We start from the raw sequence: 21,754 nt of genomic DNA, 5'->3' as shown, positions 1-21,754 counted from the left end.
AGTGCTCCAGTGTGGGTCTCTGTCTCTATCTCCATCCATCACCAGATGAAGGTTCTATGATGATATGCAAGATATTCGTCAGTATTGCTCTAGGATAGGGTCATTTCAGGTTCCCTATCCTCAGCTGCCCAAGGAACTAACTGGGGACCTCGGCTTGGGCATCTGGGAGCCACTCTAGGTTCAAGTCTCTTGCCAACCCTAAGGTGGCTCCCTTAACTAAGAATTGTGCTTCTGTGCTCCCCTATCCAACCTTCCTTTATCCCAATCCTCCTTTTTCCCCAAGTTGTCCCCATTCTCCCCTTCTCCCTTTTCTCTCCCCATCTCCCTTTACCCCCATCCCACCCCACCCCCAAGATCTCAATTTTCTCCCCGGCAATTTTGTCTACTTCCCATAGCCAAGAGGACAACTATATGCTTTTCCTTTGGTTCACCTTCTTACTTAGCTTCTTTGGGATCACCAATTGTAGACTCTGTGACCCTTGTTTATGGCTAGAAACCAATTATGAGTGAGTACATCCCATATTCATCTTTTTGGGTCTGGGTTACCTCACTCAGGATAGTGTTTTCTATTTCCATCCATTTGCATGCAAAATTTGAGAAGTCATTGTTTTTTACCGCAGCATAGTACTCTAATGTGTAGATATTCCACACTTTCTTCATCCATTCTTCCATTGAAGGGCATCTAGGTTGTTTCCAGGTTCTGGCTATTACAAATAATGCTGCTATGAACATAGTTGAACAAATGCTTTTGTCATATGATAGGGCATCTCTTGGGTATATTCCCAGGAGTGGTATTGCTGGGTCCAGGGGTAGGTTGATCCCAAATTTCCTGAGAAACCGAAACACCGATTTCCAAAGTGGTTGCACAAGATTGCATTCCCACCAGCAATGGATGAGGGTCCCCCTTCCTCCACAGCCTCTCCAGCAAAGGCTATCCTTGGTGTTTTTTATTTTAGCCATTCTGACAGGTGTAAGATGATATCTCAAAGTTGTTTTGATTTGCATTTCCCTGATTGCTAAGGAGGTTGAGCATGACCTTAAGTGTCTTTTGGCCATTTGAACTTCCTCTGCTGAGAATTCTCTGTTCAGTTCGGTGCCTATCTTGGTAGGGTTTTCCCTCTGTGAGTTTCCTCTTAGGTGGTGATGGGGGTGGGGGAGGGTGTAATTCTTGCTTTTCTTTCTCACTGCTTCATCCCTCACTCTACTGATTACAGTGAAAGACCTTATTAAAACTTAAAGTTACAGTTGTAGAAAATAGTTATCTTTTAGATCACAGTCTAGATTTATGTACATTATATATTTTAATCAATAGTTGGCTGTGCCTCCTGCCCTGCACTTAATGCTTTTTCAGAAAATACTGAGTACTGTGGTAATTTTTCTCTGCAGGCTGCTTTGTACCGCCTCAGCGGAGACTGGAATCCCTTACACATTGACCCTAGCTTTGCTAGCATTGCTGGTGAGTTGTAAATTGTGTGAGTTACTGAAAAGTCTTAGCTCAGTTAACTAAGAGTACACTTAAAGAAAGTGCTGCTTGCGACTGCTAATTTCAATGGTATTTCAAGACAGTTCTCATATTTATTCAAAGGCTATAGAAAGGTATGAAGTGTTCAGGAAATGGTGTGTGCTTTGCTTGAAATTCAGAAGGTGGAGTGAAGCTGCTCTATTGTAGGCCTAGGATAAAGCAATGAGGAAGGATGTGTGCTGTCATGAGGTGGGCAAGGTCATCTGGGGAGAACAAAAGCTTGAAAGGTTACAGAGGTTTATGAGAGGTACAAGGGAGCCACTGCTAAGGGAGCAGGCCCAAGCCAGGGACCTCCATGTTAGCAGGCCCAAACCAGGGACATCTACGGGAATAGGCCTGAGCCGGAGCAGGCCCAAGGCAGCTACTTCAGTAGGAGCAGCCCCAAGCAAGCAACCTCCATGGGAGCAGGCCTAATGACCTCTGGAATTGATAGCAACATCTGAAAGCTCCAAGTTACCTTCAAGAACACTGAGTGACCTCTGGGTGACTGGAACTGTGGCCCTGACTACACCATGAGAATCAATTCTTTGAGCCTTGGATTCATGGGCACCTGGAAGATTGATTACCAGAGACACAGCCCCAACTATACCAATCAGATGAGCAGATTAGTAGACAAGGTAAGAACACATTCAACACCACAAAGAGTAACGCGACAGCAATAAAAACTAGTGGTTCTACAACAGCAAGACTTGAACAACCAAATACAGATGAAGCGGAAGAAAATGACCTAAAAAATAACTTTAGAAGAGTGTTTGAGGCCCTTAAAGAGGAAATGAAAAATTCCCTCAAGGAAATTGAGAAAAAAGCAAACAAAAAATTGGAAGAAACCAACAAATCCCTTAAAGAAAACAAAAAAAAAAAAAAGCAATCAAACAGATGAAAGAAACTATTCAAGACATGAAAACTGAAATAGACACAATAAAGAAAACACAAACTAAGGGAATTATAGAAATGGAAATTATGAGAAAATGATAAGGAACCACAAATGCAAGTATAAACAGCAGAATACAAAATGGAAGGGAGAATACTAAGTGCTGAACATACAATAGAAGAAATAAGAAAACATTAAATCTAACAAAAGCTTAACACAAACTTTTCAGGAAATATGGGACACCATTAAAAGACCAAACCTAAGAATAATGGGGATAGAAGGATAAGAAGTCCAACTAAAAAGCACAGAAAATATATTCAACAAAATCATAGAAGAAAACTTTCCCAACCTAAAGATGACATGCATATGAAGATACACAAAGCTTACAGAATACCAAATGGAATGGATCCCCAAAAAAGTCCCCTCGCCACATAATAATCAAAACACTAAACATAAGAATAAGGAAAGAATATTAAGGGCTATGATAGAAAAAGGCCAAGTAACATATAAAGGCAGACCTATCATAATTACACCTGACTTCTCAATGGAAGCAATGAAAACCAGAAGGACTTGGCCAAGTGTTATATAGACATTAAGAGACCACAAATGGCAGCCCAGACTACTATACCCAGCAAAACTTTCAATCACCATAGACAGACAAAACAAGATAGTCCATGACAGAACCAGATTTAACTAATACCTAGCCACAAACCTAGTCCTACACAAAGTACTAGAAGGCAAACCCCAACCCAAGAAGTTGGCTACAAACACAAAAACACAGACAATAGATGATCTCACAGCAGCAAATCCCAAAGAAAGGAAAAACACACAAAATAACATCACTAACAATGAAAACTAAAATAACAGGAGCTAGCAATCATTAGTCATTAATATCTCTTAATATAAATAGACACAACTCACCTATAAAAAGACACAGGCTAACAGATTGGATACAAAAACAATCCATCTTTCTGCTGCATACAAGAAACATACCTCAACCTTAAAAACAGACATCGCCTCAGAGTAAAGGGTTGGGAAAAAATTTTCCAGTCAAATGGACCTCTGGTGTACCTATCCTAATATCTAACAAAATAGACTTCAAACTAAAATCAATCAAAAGAGACAAAGAAGGACATTTCATATTAGTTACAGGAAAACTCCATCAAGAGGAAATCTCAATTCTGAACATCTATGCCCCAAATACAAGGACACTCTCATATGTAAAAGAAACACTACTAAAGCTTAAATCACACATTAAACAATAATAATAATAATAATAATAATAATAATAATAATAATAATAATAGACTTCAACACCCCACTCTCACCACTGGACTGGGCTACCAGATAGGATCCTAAGAGAGTCATATATGGACTTAATCTACATGGGAAGTTGAAAAAGACAAGGTTTCCTGAGTAAATTTGGTAGCATGGGGATCATGGAGAGGGTAGAAGGGGAGGGGAGAGAAAGGAAGGGGAATGGAGAAAAATATATAGCTCAATAAAAACAATAAAAAAGAGAGGTTTATGAAATCCCCCACTGTGGTTTGTTGCAAATAAATGAAATGAAAACGTTTTTTGTGTTTCCAAATTTTTCAAAAAATAGTTTTTGTTATTTATATCTTAATTTTTCCCTATGAAGTATGAAGTACTGTTTGTAAAACTTTTTTTTTTTTTTTTTTTTTTTTTTAAAGTATACAGTCTCAATCTGTAGCGCTGGCTAGTTTGGGACTTGCTATGTAAGCCAGGCTGGCCCTGAATTTAGAGAGTTTTGCCTACCCCTGTCTCTGCAGTGCTGTGATAAAGGTGATGCCCTCTTTCCTGGCATGTTCTTTTTCTTAGTATATGATATAATTCATTGTAAAATTGCAGTTTAAAAGACATTAAAATGCTGAATTAAATATGTACTTAGATATGGCATATAACAGTTTTCCAAATTTTCTCAGGTTTTGAGAAGCCCATATTACATGGATTATGTACTTTTGGATTTTCTGCAAGGCATGTTCTACAGCAGTTTGCAGATAATGATGTGTCAAGATTCAAGGCGATTAAGGTATATGTCTCTTGCATAGTTTTTTTTTGGCGGGGAGGAGTGAGTTGAGACAGGATTTTTCTGTGTAGCCCTGGCTGTCCTGGAACTCGCTCTGTAGACCAAGCTGGCCTTTATCTCACAAAGCTTCACCTGCTTCTGCCTCTGGGGTGCTGGGATTAAAGATGTGTACCACCCTGTCCAGCCTCAGCATATAAACTTTTGAAACTCTGCCTTTGCTGTACAGAAGATGTCGGGGCTGAGTTTGATCTCTCACAACACTGCAGCTCTGACGGGACCTAGTGTTTAGGTTTGTGCTTATAAGCTGAATTCAAGGTTTTACTGTTTACTCACTTTGTTATTAACAAAGGAAACTGTTTCTGCCTACAATAGTTTTGTCTAAGTCAACAATGTGTACCTGAAAGACGCTAGGGCAGTGTCAAACGGCTTTAAAATTATTTATTAGTTTAATCTCCATGCCAGAGTGGAGACAAATGTTCTGATGCCTGGACCTTAATAACACTCATGATTTTCATGTGTTTTATTTAATCACAATTAGTTTTTTTTAGTTCTGTAATGTGTGTATAGATTTACACAGTAACATAAATGATCCTGTTCTAAAATGTGCAAATATTTTCTTCTGTATGCTCACCTGAGCCTTCAGCTCCCAGAATAATTAGTACTACACTGAACTCCAGATTGTTCTGGTGGCTGCCAGTATCACTACCTAATAGGATTATGGTTTTGGTTTTTGATTTGTCATAAGAACATGCTGCTTACTGGTGCTGCCTTTTCTTTTCCTTTTCCCAGTGTTGGGAACTGAATTTAGGACGTCAGATGACCCAGGCAAGCACACACTCTACCAGCGAGCTATGTTCCAGCCCTGCTTCTTGTTTTGAGAGAAAAAAAATTAGCTTATTATGGAATGTGCATGATTGTCAGCATCCTTTCGTTGTTAATTTCCTACATTTCAGATATCGTCTATGAAGCTTAATGTATTTAAATCTCTACTTTTTCCCTCTTATGTAGACCTCTGAAATTTCCCTTCCAAGTAGAAGAGTTTCATTTAAAAACATTTTTAATGCTTAAACTTTTATTTTAATAGGTTCGTTTTGCCAAGCCAGTGTATCCAGGACAAACTCTTCAAACTGAGATGTGGAAGGAAGGAAACAGAATTCATTTTCAAACCAAGGTATACATCATAGAGTTGGAAGTATGTGCTGTGTGACCCTTCACGACACATTGTCATTTTGTTCTCTGTTAGCATTTTTGTGGTTAGTAATAGGAATCTTTGAGAAGAAACTTGAAGTACTCTTAAAGTTAATGCTGTCTTTTAGTTGAAACTAAGATTCCTCATGTACCTTTTAAATTTTTCCCTCACTCACTAATGAAAGATCTTGCAGCCTGGCTCAAGAGAACCAGAACAGCAGTTTACCTGGTCTAACAGCAAAGGCATTCGAGACAAGTTTTTGCTGTGTTAGTGGCATATTTACTTGTGTTCTAGAGAACTGTGAGGTTGGAGCCTTTAATTTTTCCCTGGACAGAAACCATGTACTCTTGAGCACACAAAAAGTTTATAAATTAACATTTTGCATCATAGAGCCTGGGCCTAATTAATAATTGCCAAGCCAATCAAGGTGTCCCTCTGCAGATTTAACTAATTTTGAGGGAAACGCAGTGATGCTCCAGAAAAGCACTAAAAGGACATTCAACTGTTTCACTATTCACAGTTTCCAAAGCAGCCTTTGTTGCCACAGCTACGCAGCTGATAGTTTTCTGTCTATCACTCAGCATCGCTAGAACAGACTGAAGCCTCCAGCAGTGGTAGTAACTCTTTTATTTATGGAGATGCTATAAGCACTGTTGTCTTCAATAGCAACTTTCAGTAACATCTCTGCCTTGAAATGTAAGAAAGTCTAGGTTCGTAAGAAAACCTTGATGTTGGTAATGACTTGCTGATGGCCCCATAAGCAGTGTTTGAGCAGGATACAAATCCAGCTTCACATGGCTCCAAAGCTTCAGTGTCCAGGTTTATGTTTGCTGTAGTTTGTTCCCTCAGGAACTGGTAAGTTAGCAGAATTCTGCTGTAGTGTTAATGCCTTCCTGATGCCGATGACACGTTCATGGTTTAGGGAAATCATTTGGTTGATTTTGCAAATTTCTTCTGTATTAAAGACCCCAGTGTAAATTTTGCCTTACCCTTAGAAACAGTCTCTCTGATTTTTTTAAAAAAAATTTAAACAGTCTTATTCTGTAGCCCAGGCTGCCCCATTAGAACTTTCATGCATTGCCAAGCCCAGCTCAAGTAGTACCTTAAACTGTATCGTTCACTCCCACTGACACAGCACACACCCTTATTTCACTTAAAACCTTTTCCTCCTGTTCTTCAGCTCTCTCGTTTTCTTATTGTCTTGCATAAAATGGTGGTGGAGTCTGGGGATTGAACCCAGGGTGTTGCTTGTGTTCGGCAAATACTGTATAACCCCAGCCCTAGAATTCAGAATCTTACTTGAAAATTAATGTGCACAAATGAGCTGGGAATGTAGCTCAGTGACAGAGCATTTATCTGCTGTGCACTAGGCCCTGGGTTCAATCCCTAGAACCATGAAGAAAGCAAGAAAGACACAAACACAAAATAGTATGAACTCAAAGATGTGAGGACCATGGCACCGTATGAAACATTATAGGCTTTTATTTTCACACAGTCCTAGCATGAACAATACATGGGCACTTTCTATGAACTGAAAGAGCTGAGAAATAACCTAAATGTAATGTGTTCTTCCATTTTAAATGGCTCTAAACATGCTTTCTCTTTTCAGAGTATTTTCTCCTTCCCCAGTAATTACAGGGACATAGAAGACTCCTACCGTGACTCCCTCCTTTCCAGTGTATTTTAAGAAACATTTAAAACAAGTGTTTCAGAACTCTATGCTCATGTGCTTACAAGAAAGCAATTTGCTAAAGTGTATTTTGGTTTTTCATTAATCGTGTCTGTGTTCTTCACTGGATATTTAGTTTAAAAAGAACAAATTGTGGGAAAGGTATTTTCCCTCCTTTCAAGAGTGAAGGGAGGTAGTCAAGGGAGTTAAGATCAAAGTTGTATCACTTGCTACCTTAACTTTGGGAAACTTGTTCTCTTCACTGTAAATCCTTCTTTTTCCTTTTGAGACAGTGTTTGGCTATAGCACAGCCTGTACAGAAGCACTTCCTTAGTCTTGGCTGCCCTTGAACTTGAAGCTCTCTTGCTTCAGCCTTTTGGGTGCTAGCATTTCACCCCTGGCTTGTATTGTTCTTAGGGAAGAATAGTCACCCGAATGATTTGAAATATAGGATGAGGAAGGAGAGTTTCTTTAATGTCAAGTGTAAAAGGTTTTTGGGATATTTACTTTATGCTGTGCATACATCTGACTTGAAATAGGACCCAGAGTTATGACTTTGCAAACAATTGTCTTCTCCTAGCCAGTTTTAACCTATATTAACAGAACACATTTGCTCCACATGGGGTATTAGGGCATACCTTCTACTATTTCCAACAGTTGATTGCTCACCCTTGCTCCCCTAAAAATACTCTTAGGCTTAGGAAAAGAAAATCTCCAAAATACCAGCACTCAGGCTCTATCCTAGGTCATTAAATTAGCATTCCGGTTTGAAAAATATTTGGTTTTATTGTTTTTAAATTATGTGTACGTGCACGAGAGTGCAGGTGCTCCCAGAAGTCGGAGGGGGCAGCTCTCTGGGAGCTTGAGCTGTAGATGTTTGTGAGCTGCCTGATATAGATGCTGGAAAGCAAACTGTTCTGGGAACTGAACTGGGGCCCTGAGGAAGAGTAAGGAAGGAGACAGTGCTCTTAGCCACTGAGCCATCGCTCCAGCTCCTTTGATTTGTATTTGGGAAGATGAGACTTGATCATAGTGTTTTTTATTTTCTCTTTTCTTTTAAAAGTCATCAGTTGACTCTCTTTCCAGGCTTAGTAACAGTTGTATTAATTCAGAAAATCCTTATGTTTATTATTCTATTATTTACATCATTGACCTTTTGTCTTATTTGACTTTCTATTTTTTTTTTCAAAGAAAAGTCTGAGGTTTCCTTAAAATGACTGTAGCATTTCATGATGGACATGCAAACTGTCAGCGTGAACTGTTTCTTTCCTACCTCACTTCTCTTCAGGTTCAAGAGACCGGAGACATTGTCATTTCAAATGCGTATGTGGATCTTGTGCCCTCGTCTGGAGTCTCAGCTCAGGCACCTTCTAAGGTAGGCTGTGAAGTCTGGCGCCCAGACTTCCCTGCGTGAGCCTTAGTTAATGCCATTTTGGGACTTTCAGGCCACTTCCTTTAGCTATGAGAAGCCTATTGAAGAAATGACATAATTTAAAACGGATCGGAATGAAAAATATTTTGATAACTTAGGCTTTGAAAAATCTTTGCAGAATATTGGGATACTTTAGGAGAAAATAGTCTGCTTTAAGAATGTCTAGCTCAGTTTTAATGAGAAATTTTGAAAAGTATTTGGAGAATAAAAGGTGAAAAATTAAGTAGCCTATTCTTTTTTCTTGGTTTAAAGGTTTGTATGAAGATTGAAGACAATATCATGTCTTATTTATTAAAATATTATTTTAGTATACTAAGACTTTTGATAAAATATTTGTATTTTGTGTCCAAAGTATTAACTTAATAATGTTGAAACTTTCACAAGCATTATCTTTTTCCTTCATAAACCATGTTATTATATGACAAAAATTAACATTTTATGAAAATAATCTAAGCTTAAAGCCTATGACATCTTATGGCCAGAAATAACTAAACACTTCACAGAATTTACTACTATTTTAGAAACAAAAACTGAATACCATAGGACTTGATTATTTGAGAAGTTAATTAGACCTAGGTACACCGCTTCCTCTTTTTTTTTTTTTCTTCCTTAATTTGTGTGGGGCGTGGTTGGGTGGACTCACCTTGCAGGAACACAGCAGAGTTTGTTATCAGATGTCCTCCTCAGTTACTTCTCCCCCTTGATTTTTAGACAAGGTCCCTCACTGAACCTGGAGCTCACCATTTTAGCTAGCCTGGCTTCCCAGCTAGCCTCTGGACCAGTGCTGGGGTTAGGCCGTGCACCACCACACCCAGCTTTTGACATGGCTGCTTGGGATTCAAATCATAACCTCATGGTTTTACAGGAGGCACTTTACCTAAGACACTAAAATATTATCTTAAAATTATGGTAAAATAGAATTTTCATGGTACATGGTAGTGGCTTGTGCCTTTAATCCCAATACTTGGGAAGCAGAGGCAAGTGGATCTCTGTGAATTGAAGGCCAGCCTGGTCTACAGGGCTAGTTCCAGGACAGCTAGGGCTGTTACACAGAGAAACCCTGTCAAGAAAAAGAAAAAGAATTTTTCTGGTAGGGCAAACAATGCTGGGTTGTATATACAAAGAAAGTGCGAAATAAGCCTAGTGTGAAGAAAATAGTTTAGCTGTGTTATCTATGACCTGGAAAAAAAATCACTCTTAATTTATGTATGTGTAATCATTTCTTTGTGAAGTTTTCAAATATTATTTCCTCTTTGTCAGGGTGAGGAGCTTCAGAGTGCTCTCGTGTTTGGGGAAATAGGTCGCCGCCTTAAGGACGTTGGACGTGAGGTGGTAAAGAAAGTAAATGCTGTATTTGAGTGGCATATCACGAAAGGTGGAAATATTGCAGCCAAGTGGAGTAAGTAAGATTTCTGATTTTATATTATTCTAAGGTAACTTTTAATGGAGGTAAAGTGTATTTTATAGTTGATAATAGTCCCTTTGAAAGCATTTAAATCTAACCTACATAGGTTTTTTTTCGTTGTTGTTTTCCATGAGAGCTAATAGGTCTCAGGACATTCAAAGGCATGTATTTTTTCTCTTAAATCACAAATGTTATTTGGCAATTTTATGCACATATATAGTGTGTTCTAATTACTCTGACCCACCCCAGCCTGTTAATTTCTCCTCTTTCTGTCAATTCCTCATCTACATTCGTATCTTTTTGTTTTGTGACCCACTGACTTTAACCAGCACTATCCATGTGAGCATGGGTGTGGAACTATCCGTTCGAGGGGTGCACTCCTTAGTGGCCAGTAACTGAAGACGTGACTATGAGTCCCCCATCTTCCAGCATCTGTCAGTAGCCAGTAGTTCCCCAGGGAGGGCTAGGACTCCATAAGAATCCACCATCCACTACTGACCGTGAACTGTTTGGGGTTCTTGTTTTCCTTCCAGTCTTTGTGTAACTGAGGCAAATCACAGTATTTGGCTGCAGTGAAAATCTCTTTTGGTCTCTTGGTATGGTAGAAGGCATCCCTTGTGCCAGCCCTGTGTTGCACTAGAGAGTAGATATTTAAAGGCTACCTTAGGGAATATCTTGCCTCTACTCTTTCCCCCCAACAATACGTTTTTAAGATGTTTTGCCAAATGCTGAAGTACTGAGAACTGCGTGTTTTATATTGTTGGTAAGTAGTCCGGCTGTGCTCATATGATGGTATACCAGAAACAGGATACAGGGACTAGAAATGAGTATATAGGCTAGGTGTGCTACCGTGTGCTATCCTTGTCCTTGAGCAAATGTAGGCACTGATGGGTCGCATTCCTCCCCACGATCCCAGAGCATGCCCATGTCTTCCTCTCGCTTTCTGGCAGTACCACATTTCTGGGCAGAATATGTGTGTATAGTGGGGAAATTTTTTCAAATCAAATTAAATCTAGTTCTAGAGAGAATGCTGATATCAGCTGAGACACTGTTAGTGTTGATTATGAAGACAGGGTGTGCCTTGAAGTTTGCTATTTCTAAGGCCCATCTCCTGTTGTTAGATAGGAACAGGAGGGCTGACTGAGTGAGGGCAGAGTTACCTCTGCTGGCAGGGCTGAGAAAATCTAATGCCCTTCCTCCTGCCGCTGAAAGGGGAAAGGTAAAGCCCCTGGTTAATACAGCAAGTCAGAGAAGGGCCTCAGTGCGGGGCTTTTGGAAGGAAAGCAATCTACCCTCATCTTCATATCTCGAAGTGCAGTGTTTAGTAATAGCAGTATTCATAGATAGTACATCCTTAAGCTAGGGACTAAATTCACACTTGTCTTTGTTCAAGAACAGTGACTGTTGTTAGTGTCATTTTATTACATAAAATAAAAAATTGGCACTGAACGTCAGGACACAGGCAGTCCTTCCCAAGGATCTATGCCATTTGTTGTCTCACCTTTGAATAAAGGCCATCCTTGTCCCTTTATTTTTCTGAGGATCTTTGATTGTGTTGAAAGTGTCAATAAAGAAGTCTGTGAGTCCCCGTGGAACAGACTCTTATTTGTCCTGATTGTACCTGTTGTACTTTGGCTATTCCTAGTTACACGCCTCTTTTCATTTGACCTTGGGCTTAACTCTGAGAAAGGACCGCAGTTCCTCTGTTGGCAGCTCCTGTCAGGGCTATAGCGCATGTCAGTATGCACAGGTGCAGGTTGGTAAGTGCTGACAGCCACGTGGGACTCACAGTTCAGAGAGATGAGATCACTGTCCTTTTAGAGGAGCAAAAAATGGATGCTTGCTTTCTGTTCAGTAGGTTTCCTGTATAGATGATGCTCTTTATTTTTCTTTGGTGGTGATATGTACCACTGAAACGTTTTAGCAGTGGTCATATTTTTTTTTATTAATTCCTAAAACCATTAAAAAATTGTCTAGTAAGCTGTTTGGTCCTAATCTCGTGTTCTGTTAACAGTAATGTCAGAGGAATGAAAGTTGGCAGAATAAGCGGCTTAGGTCTGGGGATGCCTGCTGTGCAGGAGGCCTTGGGTTCCATTTCCAGCACCACACAACAAAGAAAGAGCGAGCAGGAGGCTTCAGGTAGCCTGCAGAATCGTTTGTGCCTGAAAAGTTAAGCAGTTACTCTGATTTGAAATTTGGAAGCTGAGAAAGTTTTGGAGGTGGAAAACTTTTCCCTCTTACAACTCACTGCTAACAAAGTCTGACCCAGGGTAGGTGGTATTACTGTCTTTATTTGCTTCTCCAGTGTCAGAGTGGAGAAGTAACGTCCTTGTTTATACAGTGTTGCACCTCTGGGGGTGGGGCTTTTCTAGTTCAGAGTCACTAAAATCAGAACAATTCTGGATTCAGAACATATCCAGGCTGATTACAGACCTGCATGTGTGCATGAGGAACACGGGTGACAGAGCCTGGAAAGATGAACTTAGCATCAGGATGGAGAAATTGGTCATTCAGTGAAGAGTTTAGGATTCATGTGCCATGGCCCCTACTGGGTTGGAAACGAACGGGCATGAAAAGACTAGAAGAAAGGCTGACCTAAGTTAGAGTCAGGATAGTAATGGAGAGGAGGGGACAGATGTGAAACTACTGAACTCCCCTGAGCACTTTTTATGTCTGAATATCAAAAGAAATGAAGACATCTGGGGTAAAACTGAGGTTTTAAACTTGTGCTCTTGAGAATGGCGACTCTGGAATGGCAAAATGGGGAAGGAAAAGCAGTTTGTAGCGAGGAAATGAACTGTGATGGCAGAACTGTGGTCAGTCAAGGTTTGGGCTAGATTGTGGCTGTGTGCCTGCTGCTCGTGGGTAGGTGACAGCTGCAAGCAGTGGGTGGGAAGCACAGTCAGAGTGCATCAGCTTTGCCACCTTGATGATGCGATGCGAGAGTGGAGGATGTCTGTCACTCCTGTTCACAGAGAATTCCACTTACAAATTTCCATTTTATAGTTTATTGTAATGCTAAGTGCATGGTACATGTTTCCAAGTCATTCATTTGTTGCTTGAGTCTTTAGAGTTATAGGGTACATTCAAACTATGAAACTGTATACAAGTACTTATTATATCCTAAATACACAATGTTGCTTGCTAAACAGAATGTGTTCTACGTTCCTTATAGTGCTAGGTTTAGGCAAATGTCTTGAGCTGGTTTATTTCTCTCCAATACCATACCTGTATTCTTTTATATTATATGAACCAATGTGTAAAAATTTCATCTAGATACCAAGATCATAGAGGTACAATGAATTTTTGTTTGAATATTGTTTGGTGAAGTGAATTAGTTGAGTTTTAACTAAGTGTCCAGAGCTGACTGCATATCTGGACTGGAGTCAGGTGTGTCCGGTGCAGTGTGACAGTGGCCACATGGCGGTGCTCTCTGAATGTGTTTATCCATTTTGGGAACTTGTTCCTATGTGAAGAAGTGTGGAGACAGGAGGACCGGCATCCCTTGCAGATGAGAATCCAAACCTTCTTGATCAGAATCTATGAGCTGTCGCTTGGGATTCCTCTTTTGAAGTCAAATTGGATTATCCTTTAAGATTTTTCAGCTAAAACATAAATTTTTTATCTTTTGAGGCAAGATCTTGCTTTATAGCCCAGGCTGGCCTCAAACCAGAAACTCTCCTGCCTTAACTTCCTAAGTGGCTAGAGTATAGGCATGTGCCAGCTCACTAGGCCTAACACTAAAATTTAAAGATGCCAGTTTCAGATTTTGGGTTGAGATTCAGAAGTGTCTTGTGAATTTCCAGAAAACAGATTGTCTTTGGAAAGGATCTGCTATCAAATCATCAGCAAGGATTTTCTCAACAGTGAGCAGCTGCTGCTTTCTAGTGCAGCTCCCGACTCCATGCCCACAGATCCTCCCGCTTCAGAGGCCGACAGTCCTCTTGGCATGCAGCGTGCCCTAACATCGTTTGCCAAGTTTCTTTGTTAACAATAAATTCTGACATAGAGATAAAACTGCAAAGATTCTAATGAGAAGTAACAGTTATCTTTCATCTGCTACTTCAAATTGTTCAAATTTTATCCCATTTTGTAAAAGTGTATGCTACTCTATTATTTCAAGAACAAAGGCATTCTCTGACCACAGAGAGGTTGTCAGTGTCAGGAAGTTAACATTTATACACTGTTCTTATCTGCTCTGCCACCTTATTAGTGTTTCACCGTTTGTCCCAATAGGTTGTTTAAAGCAAAGGAATAATAACAGTAGTAGTAGCAAGAGTAGAAATGGAGAGAGAGGGGGTGAATGCCCCCCTCTGGCCTGCTCACACTCCGAGCTGTTGTCAAGTTCCTGGCTGCTGGAACCCAGATACATTGTCTGTCTTATTTATCACCTTGATGTTTTGGAAAAGTTATTTTGAAGAATATTCTTTAGTTTGATTTATTTGATATTATTCATGATCAGGTTTGTGAATTTTGGACAGAAGAGTAGCAAAGTTTTATGTCTTTGCTGTCTCTCTTTTTCTTCTCCTAAAAATCTTATTTTTTAGTAGGGAGTGATGGCTGCTTTCTGTAATCCTGCATTTTGGAGGCAGAGGTAGGAGAATAAGTCATGAGTTTGAGGACAGCCTTGCCGCTCCTCTTTGGTGGGCGTAGAGAACCTTTCTCTGCCCTTTCGCTCGCTCACCACTTCCTGAATACTATCTTCACAGAGTGGATGGGATTAGGTGACAAGATGGGTTTTTAACCACCAAGGCCTTTCTGTCCAAGGCATCGTCGTCTTCTGTCACCCTTTTTGTGGTTTTACCTCCCCCTGCCCTGTAGAGACAGTAATTCTAGCTGAAGTTGTTCTGAACTCTTTTAGAGACTTCATGATCATAAATCTGAACTTTCACAGTGAGCACAGTGAACTCTGCCATTGGGTGGAAGTGCAGTTTCTTTATCCTACAGAAGACCAGTAGTAACCTACAGACATCTGGATTCTAAATGACTCGGTGATGCTTCTCCCACATACACCAAAGCCTTTGTGCATTCGACTGTTTAGCTCCTTCACCCCACATGTCTGTGTTCTTGCTAAGCACTATCTTTTCTTGTATAGTGTAGCCACGAGCTTCTCACAGTTCCAAGTCTCATGTCTGCAAATGGTGAGTGGGTTAGTTTGAGGGAAAGAGGAAGAGAACATCCATGGATTGTTGTTGCTTGGTATAGTTACTCTTTTACTCTGATATGAATGTGTGCAAAGTAAAGTGTTAACACTGAGCACAGTTTTTATGTACACTACCCGCCCCCCAGTGGGGCTTGGATAGAGGTGTGCAGCATTAAAACAGTAGATGGTAAGTCTATTGGTTGACAGAGGTTTGCTTTCCTTTACTTTTCCATACCCTCTCCTTTCTGTCCCCTGTAGTAATAGGGGCAGCCGGGCTGCGTTCCCAGCACCCCGCCGCCTGCTCGGCTAGCTTATGCCCCAAAATAATTACACAGACACTGTATTCTTTTAATCACTGCTTGGCCCATTCTTTTCTAGGCTAATTCTCACATATTAATTTAACCCATTTCTAATCATCTGTGTATGGCACCCCAAGGTGCGCTTACCGGGGAGATTCTAGCCTAGTCCATCCTGGGTCGGAGCTTCATCCCGGGAGCAGGGCATGGCGTCTCTCTCTGAGGCGTCTGCTCCCGAGAGAGCTGTGGAGTCTCTGAGCTCACTTCCTCTTCCTTCCAGCATTTTGTTCTGTTTACTCCTCCCACCTATCCTCTAACCAATAAAATGGGCCAGGGCAGTGCCTTTATTAGCCAATGACCTTCCTCCATCATTTCCCCTTTTTCGGTTTAAACAAAAAAAAAAAGCTTTAACTTTAACATAGCAAAATTACATATAACAAAACAGTTATCAAGTAAAAGTTACAATAATCTTTATCATAACTAAGGAAAACTATAACTATAACTAACTATTCTTAACTCCATCAAAGACTCCAGAAAGATACAATACTACCTAAGCAAACAAGAAAAAAGCAACTTTTAAAACTCTAGAAATGACAGAGACATCTCGCTGCCTGGACAGTCACCCAAAGTTCCTCTGTACCGTTGGGGCATCCATCTTCAGCCTTTAGGCCCATGGTATCCAGCAGACATTTCCATAAAGCAGGAAAATTCAAAGTCAATTCAGTCACTATCTGTTGTGTCCTGCAGAATGTCTCGCAGACTCTTTCATGAATCAGGAACCCCGAAAGATCATCTCACCTTAGGCAAGTTCAGTAGTCCTCTCTCTGCGGGTTCTCTGTGTCCAGTTTATGCAATAGTCCAGGCAAGAGCAGTTTCTTGCCCAAATGGCTATCAAAACTCCATAACGAGCCTCTTCGATGCCCATCTTCCTCTTGAAGTAGATTGGTGCTGCCAGGAGCAGAGTGTCTCATTGTCATGAAAAGTCCTAAGTTATTAAAACATTTAAAATGCCATATTCTATAATCTTTGAAAGATATGAAGAATGTCTATCTAAAATATATCTTTATATATCTAGAAAATCTAATTAACATGACTACAAGCTTTACTATTATCGATGATTATCCATTAACAACCTATATTTCTTAATTATACAGTACATATTTAAATGAACTACACAATCACAATACCTTAATCAAAATCAGAAACACTTATACATATAACAAAATTGACCTTAAATCTCTATCAATAAAGCAAAATCTATACTAATGCAAATTATTCATACCTATATCATATCCCCCTTTAAATGTAAAAGGACGTTTATAAACCCTATTTGGGAACATGGGCGCAGTTATTTCTCTCCAAACTGCTTTCTGCTGAATGGGGGCGTCGTTAATTAGGTCTTTCATGGTATAACCTGTGTGCTAGTTTCATCTCAGTTGGCAGTTGAGCGAAGCAATTTTCTGAAGGTGTTCACACCAACCCTTCAGGAGGGCGTGGTCTATCATACCATATCGGGATAAATGCAATCCACAAGGTCTGATCCTCTGTGAAAACAAAAGAAGAATCTCTTTTCCAAAGTATCATATCCTTAGATCCAAATTCTGAAATCATACCCTCATGATATCCGTTCTGGTTCCACTTGGCAGCCCATATAATGAAATGTCTCTCTGTACTTAGCTCCTTCACAGTCAAAAATTTTGAAGAAAACACAATGTACATAATCCAGACTCTCTGTGAATTTTCCATTTTTACGTGGCTTATTTTTCTTTATTTCTTTTAATCTCTTAACTATCTGTACTCTGTCTCTTTAAAGACTTTACTTTTACTTTTTTAAACCATTAACTTTATTCTCTATATTCTTTTTCTTCTCTCTCCCAAGCCTACGTACATTCATCCACAGTGTGACTCATTTAGTGGTCTGAATCTGTCCTATTGTGAATCTGCAATTTTTTACTATCCAGGGGCACTTTTGATTTGCGCCTTTAAATCACTAGGCGCTTAAGAATCTAAGCTGTGACATTCCTGGGTTAACTTTTTGCTTTTTGAGCGTATATCTTTGACCTGGAATATCTCTGTAGACCAGGCTGTCTTTGAATTCTCAGAGATCCGCCTGTCTCTGCCTCTCAGGCAGTGGGATTAAAGGTGTTTGCTACTACACCTTGAACTCACAGAGATCTGTTTGTCTCTGCCTTTTAGGCACTCGGATTAAAGGCGTGTGCTACCACACACAACAACTCTCTTCCTTTTTTTGTTTTTTACTTTAAGAACTTCAACTTTTAGTCTGCATATATTTTTAACACACTGTAAACAATTTAAAAATTTTCCTTGTCTTTGAATCTCTCTTTACTGTATATCTCTCTTTTTCTGACCACATGAGTCTTTTTTTTTTTTTAACCAAGTAATTTACCAAGCAATATCAGTAGGATTAAAGGCGTGGCTTTGCCGGCTAGATCCAGTCCATTCCTTAGCTTTCCAGCCTCATGGAGGATATACAGGCTGTAGCCATGTTTACTGCAACAACTGTATGGCATTTCAAGGTCCCTGCCAGCAAGTGAGCTACAACAGACAACACTCAAGTCCTCTCTAGGTAGCCGGCCCTCCTGCCTTAAACAGTCAGAGTTTGCCCTGGCAGGATGGCCCAGAAAGCCGGTATTTTTAAACGGCACAGCTTTTTTCCTGCTACGGCTGAAAACCGAAAAGCATGTGTTCAGCTTTTCGTCAACACCGTTTAAGTGTTTCGTGGTAGGACCTCTTAATGAGCTTCAGGCTTTGCAGCTAAAGCTGAGTCAGGAAGCCTCTCTTAGATGAGGCACTTGCTTGCCTCTAGCAAGCAGAGTAGAACCGAGAAATTGCTGCTACCAAGAAACCAGGCACAGTGCTTTCATTTTGTTCTAGAATTACTTCCCAAGCTGTCTCAGGCTTTATGTGGAAGCAGTTGTCCACGTGGGCGCCATATGTAGTAATAGGGGCAGCGGGGCTGCGTTCCCAGCACCCCGGCTGCCTGCTCGGCTAGCTTATGCCCCAAAATAATTACACAGGCACTGTATTCTTTTAATCACTGCTTGGCCCATTCTCTTCTAGGCTAATTCTCACATATTAATTTAACCCATTTCTAATCATCTGTATGTAGCACCCCAAGGTGCGCTTACCGGGGAGATTCTAGCCTAGTCCATCCTGGGTCGGAGCTTCATCCCGGGAGCAGGGCATGGCGTCTCTCTCTGAGGCGTCTGCTCCCGAGAGAGCTGTGGAGTCTCTGAGCTCACTTCCTCTTCCTCCCAGCATTTTGTTCTGTTTACTCCTCCCACCTATCCTCTAACCAATAAAATGGGCCAGGGCAGTGCCTTTATTAGCCAATGACCTTCCTCCATCAGTCCCCTTCTGTTGCCTTTTTTTTTTTGTTGTTGTTGTTGGTTTTGTTTTTGTTTTTTTGAGACAGGGTTTCTGTGAGTATCTTTGGAGCCTGTCCTGTAACTAGCTCTTATAGATCAGGCTGGCCTTGAGCTCACAGAGATCTGCCTGCCTCTGACTTCTGAATGCTGAGATTAAAGGCGTTTGCCACCATGCCCAGCTTAAGAAACTATTTGCCATTGTAGTTGATTCCTGCTGGGAAAGGAAGGTCAGTTTTCTCCAATGTCAATGTTACTGGGTACCTTCTTTGCTGAGGGCCCAACCCCGTTAAAGGCCTTAGGTATATCCCAGCAAATTCACTTGTTAGAAACTTGTTCTACATTCAATTCCTATTTATATGAGTATTTCTAGATATAAAATGCCTCATTAAGAAAAAGCTATTTACTGAGCCGACTATTACAAAGTACTTTAGAAAAAGTAGATTTCCAAGCTCTACCTTTTGGTGCACACTGCAGGAGGATTGCTGTGAGTTCTAGACCAGTCTTGGCTACCAGGTGAGACCCCATCTCAGCAACCACAACAAAAATTTTCTACATGACAGAAAGAACATGTTCTAGAAGTAGAACAAGTACAAAACACATGAATAACTCGGGAGCTGCGACAGCTTCCGTTTTAGTTCACTTTTTGTGCCGTATTTTGGAGAAAATGTAACACATTGTTTTTTTGTTTTCCCAGCCATTGACCTGAAGAATGGCTCTGGAGAAGTGTACCAAGGCCCTGCAAAGGGCTCCGCTGACACCACCATCATAATTTCTGATGAGGATTTCATGGAAGTGGTCCTGGGCAAGCTTGACCCTCAGAAGGTAATGTTCTGAAGGTTTTCATTAATTAAGTTTATACTTCTATTCTCATCAACAAGTCAGATTTTAAAAATTACTATTTCAATTAGTAGCTTTGAAATATTTTTTGGGGGGGCTGCAAGTCCAATTTATCATTTAGTACAAACAATATAAAACCCAAACTAGGCATTTTAAATCTATAGTTTGAGGTGTAAAACTTGTGTGTGATATAAGTTGAATAATATCTGAGGTGTTTCAACTTTTAGCTAGTGGATTTTGGGATTGTACATATTTTACTAATCTAAAAATTTGGAATCGGAAATCCTCCAAAATTAAACAAACAGATGACCCCCCCAAAACACCTTGATTTGCTTTTCTCAGGAAATTAGAGTTCTGCTTTAGTGACATTCAGCCAATATAAAGTATTAATAACTCATGGAAAACCTAGAAATAGAATATTTGTAATAGTCACTGAAGTTAAAGCATTCTGGAGCATGGAAATCGTCAGTAAGACAGGAGGCCTCTGTGACTATTGTTAATATTATTCTGAAAATGTTATCTGTTTTAAACACAAAATTGAAGTAGCCTATGCAGTAATTTACATAGAAACTATTTAGTGCAAATGTGGTTGAAAACTTCCCCAATGTTGAGAAAGACATGAATGTAATGGTACATGATTCAGAGTTTCCCAATGAATGTGATCAGCAAAAACAGTCACTGTGACCTAGTCAGACTGTCAAACTACAGGATAAAGGAGGATTCTTTAAACCCGAGAACATGCCCAATCACATGTAAGTCCTTAATGGCCCCTTTAGACTTAGCAGACTTCTGAGCAGAAACACTGCATGGCAGGAGTGTGGAAGGATGCATTTCAAGGCCTGAAAGAGATAACTGCCCACCAAGGTTACTACATCAAGTAAAGCTCTGCTCAGAATGGGAGAAGTAAAGACTTCAGAGTAAGCAGCAGTGAAGGAGATGGGAGAAAGGGGTACCACACCAGCAGTCAGTGGAAAGGACATGACATGAGGACTGTATTCTTGGAAAAGGAGTAAGTGCAAGGGTAATGGTTGGTATCTTTCCCTGTCCCTTTGCAGGCCTTCTTCAGTGGCAAACTGAAGGCCAAAGGGAACATCTTGCTGAGTCAGAAGCTCCAGATGATTCTTAAAGACTATGCCAAGCTCTGAAGGGCCCACTGTGCTGTCAACAAAAATGGAATAATTACATACTCCGCCCAGTTATGCTCCAATATTCTGTGACACGATCAACAGTAACACGCAGCAGAAATCGCTTAACATTTTCAGATTTCAGATGACTTTCAGATTTTCATTTTCTACTAATTTTTCATATATTATTTTTACAAGAAACTGTAATCTAGCTAGCAAGTAATTATTCTGTCCTTAGATCTGTATCTTAATAAAAAATTTTCAACTCTGGTTTCTTTAGAATTTGTAATAGCAATAATAAGTTGAAAGGAAAATTGAATGAATAAAAGCCACCTAATGCTTATCTCACTTCTTTTCTCTTCATTCATATCCCGTATTTCATGGATTTCCCAGAATGGACTCATTTTCCGCTGTTAGAATAGTTCTGTGCTTAAGAACAAAGTCTTTGTGCTATCAAATAATTCTTTGATCCCCTCTGCTTGAAACTTGATATCACCACAGATGAGACATTTTGCTTCATCAGTAGCCAGAAATCATAAAGATAGTCTCTAGCAAGTGTGCTCACGTAGCTCTTTCCCCCCATTTCCCTCAGATTCAGTGCATCTGCTTTTGCTGGTTTGTCTGCAGAGGAACCAGGGACTTGTGAATAGTAAGGCTGGGATGGAGGGTATCAGTTTTGTTACACTCGGAATTCCCATTCTTTGCTGATTCTTTGAGAATCAGCCTTTGTGATGGAGATGTCATGGGGGTACTCTTAAGTTCTGTATCTATCAAAAGTGGGCTTGGGGTAAAGGATGCTACACAGCCTCAGATTTTCTTGGTAGGCT

The 21,754-nt window shown here is 40.2% G+C and overlaps 1 protein-coding gene across 1 annotated transcript in view; it reads left to right on the top strand.

Moving 5' to 3' along the window:
- The window catches only part of Hsd17b4 (hydroxysteroid 17-beta dehydrogenase 4), a 64,721-nt gene extending 43,451 nt beyond the window's left edge, over positions 1 to 21,270 (top strand). Inside the window, exons 18-24 of the mRNA XM_041660496.1 lie at positions 1,387 to 1,456; positions 4,340 to 4,446; positions 5,528 to 5,614; positions 8,590 to 8,676; positions 9,994 to 10,132; positions 19,661 to 19,788; positions 20,859 to 21,270. Of these exons, the coding sequence (XP_041516430.1) occupies positions 1,387 to 1,456; positions 4,340 to 4,446; positions 5,528 to 5,614; positions 8,590 to 8,676; positions 9,994 to 10,132; positions 19,661 to 19,788; positions 20,859 to 20,948 (708 nt within the window). The 3' untranslated portion in view covers positions 20,949 to 21,270. The remainder of the gene's footprint in view (positions 1 to 1,386; positions 1,457 to 4,339; positions 4,447 to 5,527; positions 5,615 to 8,589; positions 8,677 to 9,993; positions 10,133 to 19,660; positions 19,789 to 20,858) is intronic.
- The last annotated feature ends 484 nt before the right edge of the window (positions 21,271 to 21,754 follow it).

The sequence above is a fragment of the Microtus oregoni genome, unplaced genomic scaffold, assembly GCF_018167655.1.
Source record: "Microtus oregoni isolate MIOR12 unplaced genomic scaffold, Mior012 000011F_ref0000422, whole genome shotgun sequence".
NCBI classification, from domain to species: Eukaryota; Metazoa; Chordata; class Mammalia; order Rodentia; family Cricetidae; genus Microtus; species Microtus oregoni.
Note: the sequence above shows the minus strand (reverse complement) of the source record. Positions and strands in the feature narration are given on the sequence as shown.